Below are 14,825 nucleotides of genomic sequence, written 5' to 3' on the forward strand. Positions count from 1 at the left end.
TTAAAATAGTTTGAAATTAGAATCACTGAGAAGTCAACGAGGTTCACAGTCAGTCATGTCCAGAACAAATGAATCTAATTTTACTATAACCTTACCATTGCTCTTGAGGAGTGGTGATTCTTGTGAATTCTGGAAGGACAGACTGATGACAGACACCTCACATTCGCATAAGCTCATTGAATGATCTAAAAATAACGACATCATGACTCAGACATATTTCAGATTTCTTGCTGTGAGGTAGGGCAGATAAGACTGTGTGTAGGATGTACTGAAATAGCTAATGATCTGTGATACAGTAACATTAGGGACTGTATTGAGATGTAGCTCCTCCAATGGTCCCAGTGAGGGAGACATTTTATTATTGGTTTCTACCAGTTTTGTGACAACGTGCCTCATATAAGTGAACATTGGGACAAGTTTTTAAACATAATTAATGAGGTACATTTTGCATTTACCACCTACAGAATTTAGGTAAAACTTTCACCAGCAGGGGCAGCGTTTCACACATGGGTGGGTTGAAATGTTCTCAGCTCTGTGCTGCTATTTAAGTGGCATTTCTTTGAGCTACCCCCATTTTCCTCAAGGAGCTTGGTCTTTGGCCAGGGCATAGTTGTAGATATATGCTGGTTAAATAAAGGTTACCCTGACTCACTACACCATCTGGTGGTACAGATCAGTATTACACAAAAGTACAGCCTGTTTCAACTTCACCTAATATCTCTTCGACGCAATACATAAACACTTTTAGCAAAGTTAAAGCAATCGTAGCTCTGTCAGTCATTCTTTTGGTAGTTAGTTACTCTTGATTTAAACAAAACACACATGTACCTTTAAAAAAAAAAAGGAAAAAAAAAAAGCACAAGCGGGTATGATGTCACCCGGTTGATGACTGAGTAATCACAAGTTGTGTGTCTTATGCTTTTGAAGAGTTATTCTAAGCTGAACTAGGGGACAGTTAAATATCAGGTGCAGCATAATAAACACCTGTGCGCGCTTATCTAACCATCACCCAGAAGGGAATGCAGCTTTATCTTTCAACAGCATACTGGTTGTAGAAGAAAAACTGAAATGTGAAAGGAAAAAAAAAAAAAAAAAAAAAACCCTACTTAATCTCTGGATCATGAACGCCATTTGTTGTTATTACCTTCATTTAACTGTGATGTAAAAATGTTTGACATTAAGAGTTACTGCTACAAGCATGGCCTGGGATCAGATCAGCAGAATGAACCTAGTCTGTTTTCAACTGTGGGAAAAACTGGAGCTCGTGGGGAAAAACCCACACATGTACATGCACTCCACACAGAAGGGCCCTACATTTCATCGACCCCTGAACCCTCTCAGTGGATAATCAATGAGCTTTAAAAGGCCAAGTGGCTAGTTATTATCGCTACATTATCATTTTATGGGTTTGATTACAGTTGCTGTATAAAATCTAGCATTCTTTTTACTAATTTAGGGTTGCTGATTTGAAAAATATCCATTTTGCCCTTTCACATCATATTTTTTGCAATTGTAAACATGATCCAGATATTTTTTGCTATATCTGTGAATGCTTTTTCGCATCTAAATAACCACAAAACTTTACTGATTTTGTGAGAAAGGAATATTTTTACTTATTTTGGTATGAAATTGTGACAAGACAAGCGACGGGCACGTCATTGAGTTTGCTGGGCGAGTGTCGAAAAACTCCAAGCATCGACTCGGGAAAAAGAGGAGGCGCTTGGGTTTCGGAGGGAGTCACTGAATCACTTTGATGACTGCTACTTCTGTTTAGTCAATATCTCTGGATACAGTTACAAAACTAAATCATCTATCAGTTACTCTAACTTGAGACCTGTGCCGCATTCAGATGAAATAACACCTCCCATATTTACCAGCTTAGTCTGATTGACTTTGAAGATCAGTATTCTAGTAGCCCATCTCCCTCCCAAAGCTATTCGCTCAGCAGCTGGAAGTGACTGAGTGATCCAAATTGTCTTTGCATGGACAATTTGGATGGCCTTTATGAGAAGGATTTTATTCTATTCTTTTAAATGAATGACAACATTGTCTGTTGTGTTGATGTTGAAGGTCTTTTGGCGGCAATGGGTTGAGAGTGTAATGAAGGCGAGTAAGGGCTGTTCATTTATAGCTCAAACGCCAGCCTAACATGTGTCCTACTGCTCAATGGCAATTACTTTACATTTGAGGTTATTCTGTCCAGTTAAAAGAAACCTTTTGTTTATCACTGAATCAACCACTTTCTTGAAAACAGCAAAAATTGTATTTTTCCACACGGCGACAGTTATCAGCTGTCTGGTAAACCATAAAACAGCGTTTCATTGCATTTCACATCCTATTGACGGCTTGCCACCTGTCAGCATGGCAGCCATCTTAACTTAGTGCCACCATTGTGCTTCTAGCTTCAGTGCCCAATGACTTCTCATTAAAACATGTGCCAAAACAAACCAGCACCCCCAGCCCTCAGTTTTCATCAGAATTTGTTAGCTGAATGCTTCCTGTCTGGCTCTGCCCCTCCCCCTCCTCACTCCTTCTTGGTAACTTCCTGTCTTTGTCAACCTCGTCTGAGTCAGCCACAGAAGAAACACTCACATGGGGATGGTGGGCCTTGTGCACTGTAGACTTCACAGACAGCAGTTCACTACTCAGGAATGCTTGGGCTAACAAACCATTCATCCATTTGTAGAACAGTACACTTTGCTACTTCGGTTACCTCATTACTGACACTTCAAGACAAGTCAGCGTCACGGAAACAGTAGGAATAAACACTGGGAAAGATGTTTTGACAGGCTCGAGTACACAGACAGGTCTTGACAATGTTACACAGTAATACAGTAAAGACTTCACCTGATTTTTAATATATTAATGGTTGTAATGGCTGAGTTGGCACAACCTGCAATCATAAACATTACTGGTATAAATTCTACTGACACGAAGGTCAGCATGTAAGCATGAGGAAATTCTTGTATTTTTTTTCTACTAAAATAATGTTTATTCAGCTGATCTTTCCCTTAAGCTGAACACTGGTATCAGCAAACAACACGGCCTTTACTGTACACCACCAAGTTTGTGCAGGCTAAACGATGAATGAGATGAAACCTGATAGACTTTAAAATCCTATATATATAGTTTTTTTAGTTTCTTTGATACAAAAGGTGAAAAAACATAAAATATCAGCACAGATATTTTATACAGTTAGTACATGCATAGTTTTTAAAAATTCTTGGAGCATTTAGGGTTTATCATTTTATTTGAAAATTCTATATAATTGTAGTATATCTATTTCAAATAATATGGTAAATACTAGTTGATTTTGTCATAAATGATAGTACCAGACTTTGATGATGTTTAAATATTTAAAAATAAAAAATAAAAAAAGCAACAAATTATACTTTTTTAAAATGTATTTTTTTCCAATCTTGGCTCAATCAAGTAAAAGTGTTTACATGTTCTGAGTCAGGAAACACGACCTTGCAGGAATGGGGTCAGCTCAACCCACCACACCTTGGCCCTTGGCTCCACTGATGATGCAGAAGCAGCAGACAGCAGGCTTTGGATATTCTGGAAATAAAAGTTGTGTTTGGGCTCAAGGCCACATTGATTTTCTGCACCATGTTGTAGTACAAAGTGGTGTTGGGTGAAAGTACAGCTGAGCTCTAGCACAACTTTAGCCGATATCTTGTCAACATAGGTGTTTGTGACAAAATTACAGCAGTTGTTTCTTCACATTCTGTTTTAATGAAACATCCTGTGACATTTTGAAAGTATTTTTAAAGGTACAAATTTACAATATGTAATTTTAATGAAAGCCTAGTTGAAAAAACAAAACAAAACAAAAAAAACAGTAAATCACTTCCTTAATTACAAAGGACTGCTTCTTTCTTGTTGGCAACAGAGAAAACACAACTGAAACATTGGTCACTTTTATTGAAAGGGAGAACTGCTCTGAATAACAAGCTGCTAATTACAGGGATGTTTTATTCCACACACCTGTTTAAACTGTTGTGTGGGATGCATGACTTTCCGCACTCAGTCCTTTTATGCTCCGACCTTGACAAAAAGTGAGAGAAGCCACGCTTGACTTAAGCTCCGGGTGTATTTTCATCACACCAGCTACACGATAAGAACAAACTTCCTAAAAAATGCACGCATGTGGCCGAGTGCTTTCTGAGCCGTTTCTATTGTCCTGTCAACTCCGAGGGGCTGTAACCACAGCAACCATATGAATCTGTCCTTCAACAAACCAGCTACTTCCTGTTTTGAGAGATGACACACTCCAGGAACTGTGACTGAATATACCGCTGACCAAAATTAGACTCCCAGACTGTCCCACAGAGTGACTCAGATGTGATGGAAACGGTTTTTGTTGGTGTTGCAGAAACTGTTGCGATAAAGCAGCACCACACCCTTTATTCTGCACAACAAAGACATCATCCAGCACCCAATTACTAAGACACTTTTCAGTCTACTGAGTATTCTCATGAATAGAGAAAGGATGATATCTTGTTTCTCAACTTTTGCCCATTTCGTCCCTGCCCCCGACAGGTCTGCCGGAGAACTGCACTGTTAAAACGCCGGCATTCACCGACGCTGTGAGACTCCACAGACAAGCCCGAGGACAATATGGGACCTGGGATATGATGTGTGGAACACCACCACAGGTTAATCACAAATAAGTCACAATACCACACATTTCCACAGCACCTACAATGAGGAATAGATATTTTATATACTTTGTGACAGTAAATAGTGTGAGCAGATAGACTAAAGTCCTTGTTCTGCTCTGGAGAGTCGCTTTGAGCTGCGGTACCACTCTGACCAGAACCTTCAACACACAGAGAACTGGTTAATGTGCTGGGAAACAGAACAAGGACTACTGGCAGTCCAAGAAGCCTATAAGACTGTTTTTGGAGAGGATGTGGAAGACTGGCACAAAAGTAACTAGCAGTAGGGAAATATTTAGGCCTCAGGCTAACTGCTTAATCACTAGGAAGTGGATCGTGGGCATCCTTCTCTTAAATGGATTGAAAATGCTGAATGAGTCACAAAATGCAGTTGGGCAGCAGTCAATGTACCTGACTGACTTGTCCAAGTCAGACATTTTCCCACAGTTTTATTTGGCCCAAAAAAATCAGGTGTTTTGATAAGTGGGGTTTATTTTTTAAATCATTTCTGTTAAAATTGCTTTTGTCAAGTCAGGCAACACAGAAACTAACTGCTGAAAACGCTGACCCGTAATCATAAACTTTTTGTACACTACATAATGCCACAACCTGGGTATCTAAGCCCTTTACCAGTGGCTGACGTTACTTGCGGATGTCAAATTAACATAAATACATGTAAACAAACTCCAGTCGGGTCACAAAGAATGAATGATAAGCGCCTCATTTCAGGAAGTTTAACTCTGCTCGCAGATTCTGTCAGGGAACTGTCTTCCGGGGCCACACCTTAATTTCTTTCTGTGCGGCTGCTCTGACACCAACTCAAAATAACAAGACAGGTTATGGTTAAAAGACATTTTCAGGAGCAATTAATCTTTCTCTGCGAGTAGTGCGGGTCAGGACTATAGGTGAAGCTGTTGAGAGGCCACGATGACGAATGAAACACACACCCTCTCCTCACACCAGAGAGCAAGAATGCACCTACACAAATCCTTCAAAGAGGCCAACAACACCCCAACCCACATACCAGCAATTACAAGGACCCTGTCTCAGTCTTTGCCAGAGCAGAGTACAGCCCTGTGTTTATGGCACCCACCTTTTAGCTATAAACACTTTCAGTTTGAATGTCAGTTTAATATTTAGTTTTCCTGAACATTACAGTGTTTACTCCATGCCACATGGACACTGAATAGAAATGTGATATCGATGTAGGTTGGGCTTTTCTACTTTTAAGGGGCCAAATGTTCCTTTTATTTCAGTCTAACAGAGACGCTGGCATTAAGGCTCATGCACGTAATGCTACAAACACTTTGGATAAACATCTATAGGGAATTAAGAGAGAAATACAGCCAGTTTATGCAACGATTTTAATCCTTTGCTACAAAAACCAACTGTAAAATAATTCTGAAAAAAAACTTTTAACACAGTCAGTGCCTCCAGGTAAAATTTCCTCTTTGTTCCATTATGTAAAGTTCAATGTGTTTAGGCCTAATTTCCAAGTACAGATGGAGTACCATGGGTAATACAAAGGAATCCTTTGTATGGGCTCAAATGTTTTCTTAATTGAAACAGATGGCAGGGTTATGTCTCCGGGGTATTTATTGAGATGCAGTCAATCATTTTTCTGATTCCTATTATATAGTTTGGCTTTTTACATTATAAGAGAAATTATGCAGCAAACACTCATCAGTACTTCTGTGGTTATGATTAACCTTCCAATAATAAAAGCCAAGCACCGATGCTAAATGGGCTGGTTGAAAACAACAAGGAGTGAATGCAGCACACGGGTAGCTGGAAGCGGCATTAACAGAAACCCATCAACAAGCCATAAAGCATGAAACAGGCTCACTGGGGAAATAGAAGTTGAACATAACTGAGCAATTGTCATTGTTATTAGTGGTGTGTGCTGTGTTTAAAAAAAAAAAAGTCTGTTAGCTTTATGGTTTACTTGCAGACCTACAAACGCAAACAGAGGCAATGAATACAGTTCGCAAGCAAACATTTACTGACCTTGTTTAACTCACATGGAGGCACAGAGAGCCTAAAAAAACCCCTCCAGGTGTCGTTCAAACTCCACTGGTGATACAGCCAGAACATCAAACCAGTTCTCCCACAGAACAGGCCTCCAGCAACATCATATTGCTGGTGGATTAACTTCTCAATGAAATGCTACGTTAGCAACAGCAGATTAGCATGAAGGATCAAATCAAAGGGGCGGGGCTTTAGTGGTTTAAATTCAAGGCCTTTCACAAAAGGCCCAGAGTTACCATGGTAACTAATTGCAGGTATATGTCTAGGCTAGCTATGAGGGTTTTTATTTGTACTGTATTTCAAATATTTCTCTGGCAGTGTGCTAGTGCTAGTTTTTGGCACCATCCCTTTAAAAATATCCAATTTTAACTTACTACAGTAAATATAGAGACAAACATGGAATAACTCCCCAAATAACATCAAATGTTTGGTCTAAATGTAGCTTGTACTTGTAATTTTGACTCTGACTGCCTCATCTCGCTCTGGTTTATGAAATTCGGGCTACATCTGACCTGGTGTTGCACATTATATGTGACGGCACTGCATTTTCATCCCACATTTTAACCAAAGATGCAGACAGAACAGCAGTTGAAGTAACAGTTAACAGTTTGAACCGTTATTGCGACAGAAAAAGCAAAGACCTTTACTTTCCATTAATGCTTGCTGTATTAAGAGGATAACTTCTTTCATTTTAATCTTGATATCAGTGAGCCCGTTTGAGGTTGAATAGGGTCGGCTTTTATGGCCTTGTAAATTTAAAGTCAAGTTATACAGTGAAGGATAACATATCAGCAATCAATAGAGCAAATATACTACAGAAGAAAAACGCTGCTGGATTTCGGGCTACAACATATCTGTTATTTGTAAAGCCCGCTGTGTAGAAAATCTATGCTGCTTTTGTCTGGCTGTTCATTACCCAGCAACATAGCCATCGCCAAATATTTAGTTTAGCTTAGTTAAAGCATCATGGAGGATCCGAGCTTCATGAGTGTTTGTCAGTTGTGAGGGCAGTGCCAGTAAAAGCAGCCTTCCTGCCTCCCAGTGTCCCACTGTGTTCATGTAGCCATACAGGAAAGAGGAGCTTTTTTTTAGGCTCTATTTTTTGTTTTTCTTTAGCTCGAGGACAGTTTAAAAAAAAACATATAGTAACTATATCATCCTGTTAGCTGTGGACAGGCAGATGATTTCATGACTCATCGTATGAAATTTTTGCAAGTCAATCTAATTATAAATGTAAAAGCATTTATTCTACGTGTTGCGTGTGCGCAGATTTTGGCTAATCTGGTGATGGAGAGCCTCCACCCTGACATAAGAAACATGATTGTCCCTCGCCTGAAGGGGAAGATGCAGCAGAGGCAGAAGAACTGGATGCTGGTGAGTTTCTGTCAATCTGTACAGTAAACTTGTAAAAAACACACAAGTCAACCAGTGCAAACCATTTATGCTCTTGAACTCCTCCAGATATCGGATGCCGTGTACAAGCAGGTGTTGTTTCAGACCACCGGGCAGTACGAAGCTCTAGTTGAAGCCTGCGAGGCCCAGAGAGGCCCACTAGACGCCAGGCTGCGAACCGACATGGACCAGCTCATCACGTCTAAAGAACATGTCAGCAGCAAGCTCCGAGGTATCAGCAAGAAGATATTCCAGTTTCAGCTGTCACAGGCATAAAAAGTACCCCAGCTAGATTTCCGTACACTGCCTCAGTTTACATCCTCACTCGTGTGTATGCAGCATGCTGTTGGAAATGGTTCACTCGGTACTCGCTGTGACTTCAAACATAACCCCCTTGATCTCAGATGTGTGCTCTATTGTTCGCCCCACTATTTGACTCAGTGACATGTAGCTGTGGATTCTCTGAATCAGGGGTTTTGGCAGAGAGGAGTGATTAGTCTGATCACCGCATGCTCAAAATTCTGAAAACCCTTTTTGGACATTTAGTAACAGGTCCATTTCCTCTGTAACTAAACCTCCCTCCTTAGCAGGCGTTTTCCACTTCTTCTGGCGTTTGCACATTGTCGTCACAGCTTGTTTTGCCCACTGTAACTCACATATTGTTTGGCGTGCTGAGCTCTAAAGCAGCAGAGTACCCGGTCTTTGGCGCAGGCTGGTTGTTTCCTTCATGTGTACTATTTCCCACTGAGCTCAAGTGGAAGAACTGCATTCCTTCACCAGCACTGCAAAGGCCATTTCTGACTTTGTAAATCAACTGAGCAAAATAACAAAGGGTTATTTAATGTATGTGAGGCTTATGCATGGCTTCATCAGGTGTAACTGTAGCTATGATTTATTTTTATATTTATATTTTTTAGCATCTGCAGTCGCATTGCGTCACACTGGGTAAAAAACCAATAAAAACAAAAGGTGTGGCCCTTCCATGGAAGCAGCATTAGTGTGTGTTTACTTAAATGTGGTGACTTAAATGTCACCTCATGCATACCAACCACTTCAACGACCAAATAATATTTCTGATATTGTTGTGACTTTCTAGCACAGCTCATTTGAAGTCGGGGCCACACCTTTGTTTTTCTTGTCATCAGCATCTGTTGCTTATTTACAAGCTTCAGTAACTAACTACTTTTTCCCCCTTCTTCCATCCTTCATCTATTGCTTCTGTTGTGCAGCTCTAGTGCTGCCAAAAGCAGAGCAGATCCTGCGGACCAACATCCAGCCCTACATCAACTCCATTTTGGAGGCGCTGATGGACCCCACCAGCCGAGGTTTCGCCGAGGTCAGGGATGTTTTCTTCAGGGAGATGGTGGAGATCAGCAAGAACTCACTCAACGGAGGGGGCAAAGAAAAAATGGGAGAGGTTAGTGAATGAAAAGGCATGTGCAACCTGCGTTATCGTAAATCAGAAGTCAGCCTTTTGTTGTTAACTTTCCCTCCTCGGGTCAGTCGCACTCACCACATTGCTCTTCTCTCTCTTTCTTTCAGAACATGGAAAGGCTGTCAATGCTTGCCTTCCATCCAGTGAAAATGCAGAGCTGCTACGAGAAGGTGGAAGAGCTCAACCTGGAAGGACTGCAGCAGAGGTTCGACGTCTCCAGTCCATCTGTGTTCATCAGTAGGGCTCAGATCCTTATGAGGGAGGTAAGATGCAACAACCCTCCTCTGTAATATGATGGGAAATATTAGTTTTAATCACACAATCCGACCACGGGGGCGACCGTGGCTCAGGGGATTGGGAAGCTCATCTTGTAACCGGAAGGTTGCCGGTTCGATCCCCCTGCTCTCTCTGTCCTGGTCGTTGTGTCCTTGGGCAAGACACTGTCAGTCTGCCCCAGGGCAGCTGTGGCTACAACTGTAGCTTGCCTCCACCAGTGTGTGATTGTGAGAGTGAATGAGAATAGTGGAATTGTAAAGCGCTTTGGGTGCCTAGAAAAGCGCTATATAAATGCAATCCATTATAACAATCCTGTCAGGATCTCTGACAACACTCCCTGCTCCGCAGTAAGCTATACTACAGCAGCATTCACACTACCTCTGCTGAATTGTCTACTGCCACCTGCTGGCCAAAAAAAGAATATGCAATTTGAATCTGAGCTATGGCACACCTAACCTTTTTATAATGATTTCATTTTGACAGCAAATGGACAATGCAGTGTACACATTTGAACAGCTGCTTAACCAGTCCTTAGAGGCCCAGGGAGACAGTGACATGTGCAAGATCACCCAGAGATGCCAGGACAGAGTTCTCAAGGTAAAACAAACACATGGAAAGATCAAAAGAGGAGACGGTCAAATAAACATATATTTTTTTAAAATTATTCTTATGCTGCTCACAGTTTTCAGATTAGATATTCCAGGAAAAACCTGTTTGTGTTAATGATGTTTGACTCGATCAAAGTTCAAATTAACTCTTAATTAATTAAAGAGGAGTGGATTTTACAGCAGCACAGAATTAAGTGTTGAAAGGTCTGAATCGCTAAAGGTAATTCATGTCCTTAAGCTATGTTTGTGTTTCTGGTTTTTCCTGTCAGAAATATGACTATGACAGCAGCTCGGTGCGCAAGAAGTTCTTCAGGGAGGCTCTGCTGCAGATCATCATCCCCTACATGCTGCAGCAGCTCGCGCCATCCTGCTCACCCGTGAGTAACACTTGAAATAAAAGTGAATGAACGGTCTTACAAACTTTTCCTTGCTTACATATAATTTATGGGATTTATAGGATAAAAACTGTAAATAAGAAAACACAAGCGGCATACAATATATGAGTGGGTTGCAAAAGTAGAAAATTTGAATCACCAAAGCAGCAAATGTACATTTGAGGAAAAAAGGCAAAACAAACAGTTTTTGCAAGTGCATAAATATAGGCTCATAGGAAAAAAAACAAACAAAAAAAAACCTGTTGTCATCCTGTTACCCGATCCTATTGACTTCATCAATATGATGCTTGTGTCTAATCTAGAACCAGTCCCATGACTACCAAAAGAAATTCAGTGATTAATCCGTCCTGATTTTTGTCTCACAATAGCGTTCGGTTTCCAAACTAGAAGACTAGTTCTCATAAATCACTTAAAGAACAGGTTTTGAACTAGCGACAATCACTGAATCACATCGGAAAAAGAGGTAGCGTAGTTAAATGGCTGCTCAGTAGGGAGATGTGTTTCTAAAAGGAATTTTTGCCATGAGTAACGTTTGAAGCTTTTTTGTGAACTGAGCAGTTTTCAGTCATATTTCAGCCTTGCCCAGAGAACAAAATGACTGTCTATCTATCAGAACTTAGTGAGGGGGATCTCCTCTTCTGCAAACCTTTGGAGAATCCCAAAAACTGCTGTAATGGTCATCAAAAGATGTCTTTACTGATAAAATACTGACTCGTCATTAAGGGTACAGGGAGCACGTTAAATGTCGTCTTTATGAGGAAAAAAAGAGTTGAGGATGCATTTAAAAAGCATTTTTGAGAGTTATGATTTCAGCCTCACCTGCTGACCAACTAAAAGGATTGGTGCCATAAACAACATCCTGATCTTATTTGAATCCTGTTTCCTTAGGAGCTGCCTCGTTTCAAGGAGCTAATCTTTGAGGACTTCTCGCGTTTTCTGTTGATAGAAAATATGTTTGAGGAAGTGGTGCTGCAGTCTGTCTCCAAAGACATAATGATGGGTAAGGGCCAAGATCAAGATTTAGAAACAGTTTTCATGATGATGGCGTCAATGGATAGCTGCAGTAATAACATGCCTTACCTTTTTTCCCCTGTGTCCAGCTGTAAAGGAGGCAGCTGTGCAGAGGAGACATAACCTCTACAGGGACAGCATCATTCTGACCAACAGCGACCCCAACCTGCACCTGCTTGGGGAAAACCCCCAGGTGGACTGGGCCACCAAATTTGGCGGTGATGAGCCGGAGGGCTCTGTCAGCAGTGCAGATGAAGGAAGGGTTTTTGGGAGAAGACGCAAGCAGGTGGTGTCAATGATACAGCCTGACGGGGTGCCTCTGCCCTATGAATCCTGCCTGGAGGTCCCAGGGGTGGAGCTGATCCCCGAGGAGGATGCTGAGATGTTTCTGAGCAAAGAGGAGGACCAGTTGGAGAATGAGGAGGACCAGTTGGGAAAAGAGGAGGACCTCGGCCCCAAGTCTCCTGATAGCGTGAATGAAATCAGGGACTTGATAAATCCGGTGGTTGAGGTGGTGGTGCCAGTGTCCAAGGTGGAGCAGAGTGAAATCACCAACAAAACAGAGGCGACCACTGGCAGCATCACCGTGGAGGATGGGGTCAAGGAGGACGTGACTCACGTCACCACTGTGGTGGAGACCGTTCCAAAGGGGTCTCTGCAAGAGAAGACGTCCCCACAGGCAATCCTCCAGCAGCTGGCAGCGAGCAAGAAGCAGGAAGTCGATAAGGACGAAGCAGCCATCCAGAACGCCATCGAGAAGCTAGAGATAGCAGTGCAGGAAGATGAAAGTGAACAGATTACCGAGATCTCTGCAGCTGAATCAGATCATGAGTCCTCCCCACCACTGGTTACAGACTCCAGCTCACGTGAGGACAGCGGCTTCCAGTCACCCACCAGCGAGGGACCAGTCACAAATGGTCTGAATGGAGAGGAAAAGATCGTCGACCCCGTAGAAGTGGAGGTTGTTTTATCATAAGAAGACATTCCTCCAAATAAACTGGAGAAACCTGCAGACGAATGGCGGATTGCATAAATATTGAGAAGCTGAATGAATATGGATTGTATTTAAGGGGTTAAATATGCCTTTCCTTTGTTGCTGTTGATATTGCACAGTCCAGAACCCAGTCCTCCAGTTTTTTGACATGTAGATTTGGTGATTGGTGAGTGTAGTCTTTCTATATATTTTGCATGTTTCAGTAAAGTCATATCCAATTTCTATAAACCCTCCATGTCCAAGGCTGTGTCCATTACAGTGGTAAATTATAAAAAGTTTTTTTTTTTAATAGCAGGAAATAATTTGAATATCTGTAACATTAAATGCTCTTGTAAGTACAACTTACACTTTACTGCAGGTAATCGGAGCCTTGCCTAATGTTCTCAGCCTCTATCTGGTCAGCAGGGGGTGCTACAGCAATACTTTCTTCTTCATCCTGAACTGTATTTATCCATTTTTTTGTAAAATGTTACTTTGCAAGCGTGCAATTTGTTTACTTTATGGCCTTTATGTTTCAATGCATTTCAGTACAAATAGGCAGGGAATGGTAAATACATCTACAGTAACTTTAAAACAAAGGTTTTTTTTAACACATTTAAAAAATAAAGCTTCTTGAAGTTTCTTGAAGAACCATCAACAGCTCTGGAGGAAGCCCGCTTGATTATTAGAAGGAAAACCTTTAATCTTGGCTTCTAGTGATTGATAGATTATATCACTTGCATCAAATATTACATCTTTTATTTAAAATCATCCATCTAACAGACACACTGCTGTAGTGATCTCAAGCTGTAAATTTAGCTTGCGTTTTATGTGACAACAGGGCCCTGTTTCAGAAAGCCGGTTTAGAAAACTCAGAGTTAAAAATGATACTCAGCGTTGAGTAACCCCGAACTGTCCAACTCGGAATATTCAGTTTCAGAAAGGCTGATAACAATTAGTTCAATCAACGCGGAGTTGCTTTAACCCCAAGTTAAGCACGCGCATAAAGCCCTGATTAGTGGAGCACAGATTAAGCGAGTCACCATGGAGACGGAGGGAAAGAAGGCGCGGCCAATGTATTTTACAGCGCTTGAGGCCGAAATTCTGATGGCAGCATATGCCGATAACATGCAAATTTTGCGGAAAAAAAGTAACACAGCCTCAGCTGCAAAAGAAAGGGAGCATGCATGGCAATACATAGCCGACAGAGTCAATGCGTGAGTGTTAATTTAAAAATTGATCTAGGGATTTCCACCCATTTAACATGTTATTTTATTATATTTCATTTTATTTTTTATTTTATACATTTTATTTTGTGATGTGATGTGAGCGCAGGTGCAACCCAACAGGCCCCAAACGTTCCTGGCAGCAAGTAAAAATGAAATATAAAAATGTAGAGGAAGAGGGTCCAGCCACTTCTCCAACAAACCTTTCCTCAGTAAGATGTTCAGCACTGATTTACAACCAACCTAAGTAGGCATGTACTATGAATGTCAATGCTATTTTCTGTGTTTCAATAGCTCCCTGTAAAGCAGCTGTACAAGACCTATTTGATCAAGAAAATAAAAAAATGCTTTTTGGAAATGGAACACTTCAAGCAGCAGAATGGAATGTGAGTGCCATCTATACAGCCAATCACGCCTGGGAACCCTGAAAATAAATGTAAAATCTAAGTAGTAGTGTTAAAATCTCCCAATTCTTTTAATCTTTGGGCTGAAGGAAGGACAATACTCGGTGTATAAATGCTCAATCAACAATCATTTATTTCCATACAATTCAACACTTTTGAGCATAAAAACCATCATGATGGGGAGACCTGCCTGCAGAGGGTCACAGCAAGTCTCAAAATGGTGACGGGTTACTCAGCTTCTTATAGCCTCTAGTGGCCCCCACCTAGTCGTAAAAGCCTAAACATTCGCATTCTTTCTCTCACACGGCGCCTAAGTTATGACCTCGGCTCCCTGTCTTTCTGCTCTCTGTAAAGGTGGGGGTATGGAATGTGGTCTGTCTCTTCTGCTATCAGAACAACAAGGCCTTCTGCAC

General features: G+C 41.3%; 2 protein-coding genes across 2 annotated transcripts in view; one reads left to right on the forward strand and one right to left on the reverse strand.

Moving 5' to 3' along the window:
• stxbp1a (syntaxin binding protein 1a) overlaps positions 1–7,946 on the reverse strand; it is a 64,419-nt gene extending 56,473 nt beyond the window's left edge. The window contains exon 1 of the mRNA XM_031739053.2: positions 6,672–7,946. The gene's annotated coding sequence lies outside the window, so the exon portion shown is untranslated. The remainder of the gene's footprint in view (positions 1–6,671) is intronic.
• niban2a (niban apoptosis regulator 2a) overlaps positions 1–13,746 on the forward strand; it is a 29,890-nt gene extending 16,144 nt beyond the window's left edge. The window contains exons 6-14 of the mRNA XM_031739049.2: positions 4,546–4,661; positions 7,962–8,066; positions 8,154–8,316; positions 9,314–9,501; positions 9,627–9,782; positions 10,279–10,392; positions 10,673–10,780; positions 11,687–11,798; positions 11,899–13,746. Coding sequence (XP_031594909.1) covers positions 4,546–4,661; positions 7,962–8,066; positions 8,154–8,316; positions 9,314–9,501; positions 9,627–9,782; positions 10,279–10,392; positions 10,673–10,780; positions 11,687–11,798; positions 11,899–12,785 — 1,949 coding nt within the window. The 3' untranslated portion in view covers positions 12,786–13,746. The remainder of the gene's footprint in view (positions 1–4,545; positions 4,662–7,961; positions 8,067–8,153; positions 8,317–9,313; positions 9,502–9,626; positions 9,783–10,278; positions 10,393–10,672; positions 10,781–11,686; positions 11,799–11,898) is intronic.
• The last annotated feature ends 1,079 nt before the right edge of the window (positions 13,747–14,825 follow it).

Source organism: Oreochromis aureus, linkage group 7, assembly GCF_013358895.1.
Source record: "Oreochromis aureus strain Israel breed Guangdong linkage group 7, ZZ_aureus, whole genome shotgun sequence".
NCBI lineage: Eukaryota > Metazoa > Chordata > Actinopteri > Cichliformes > Cichlidae > Oreochromis > Oreochromis aureus.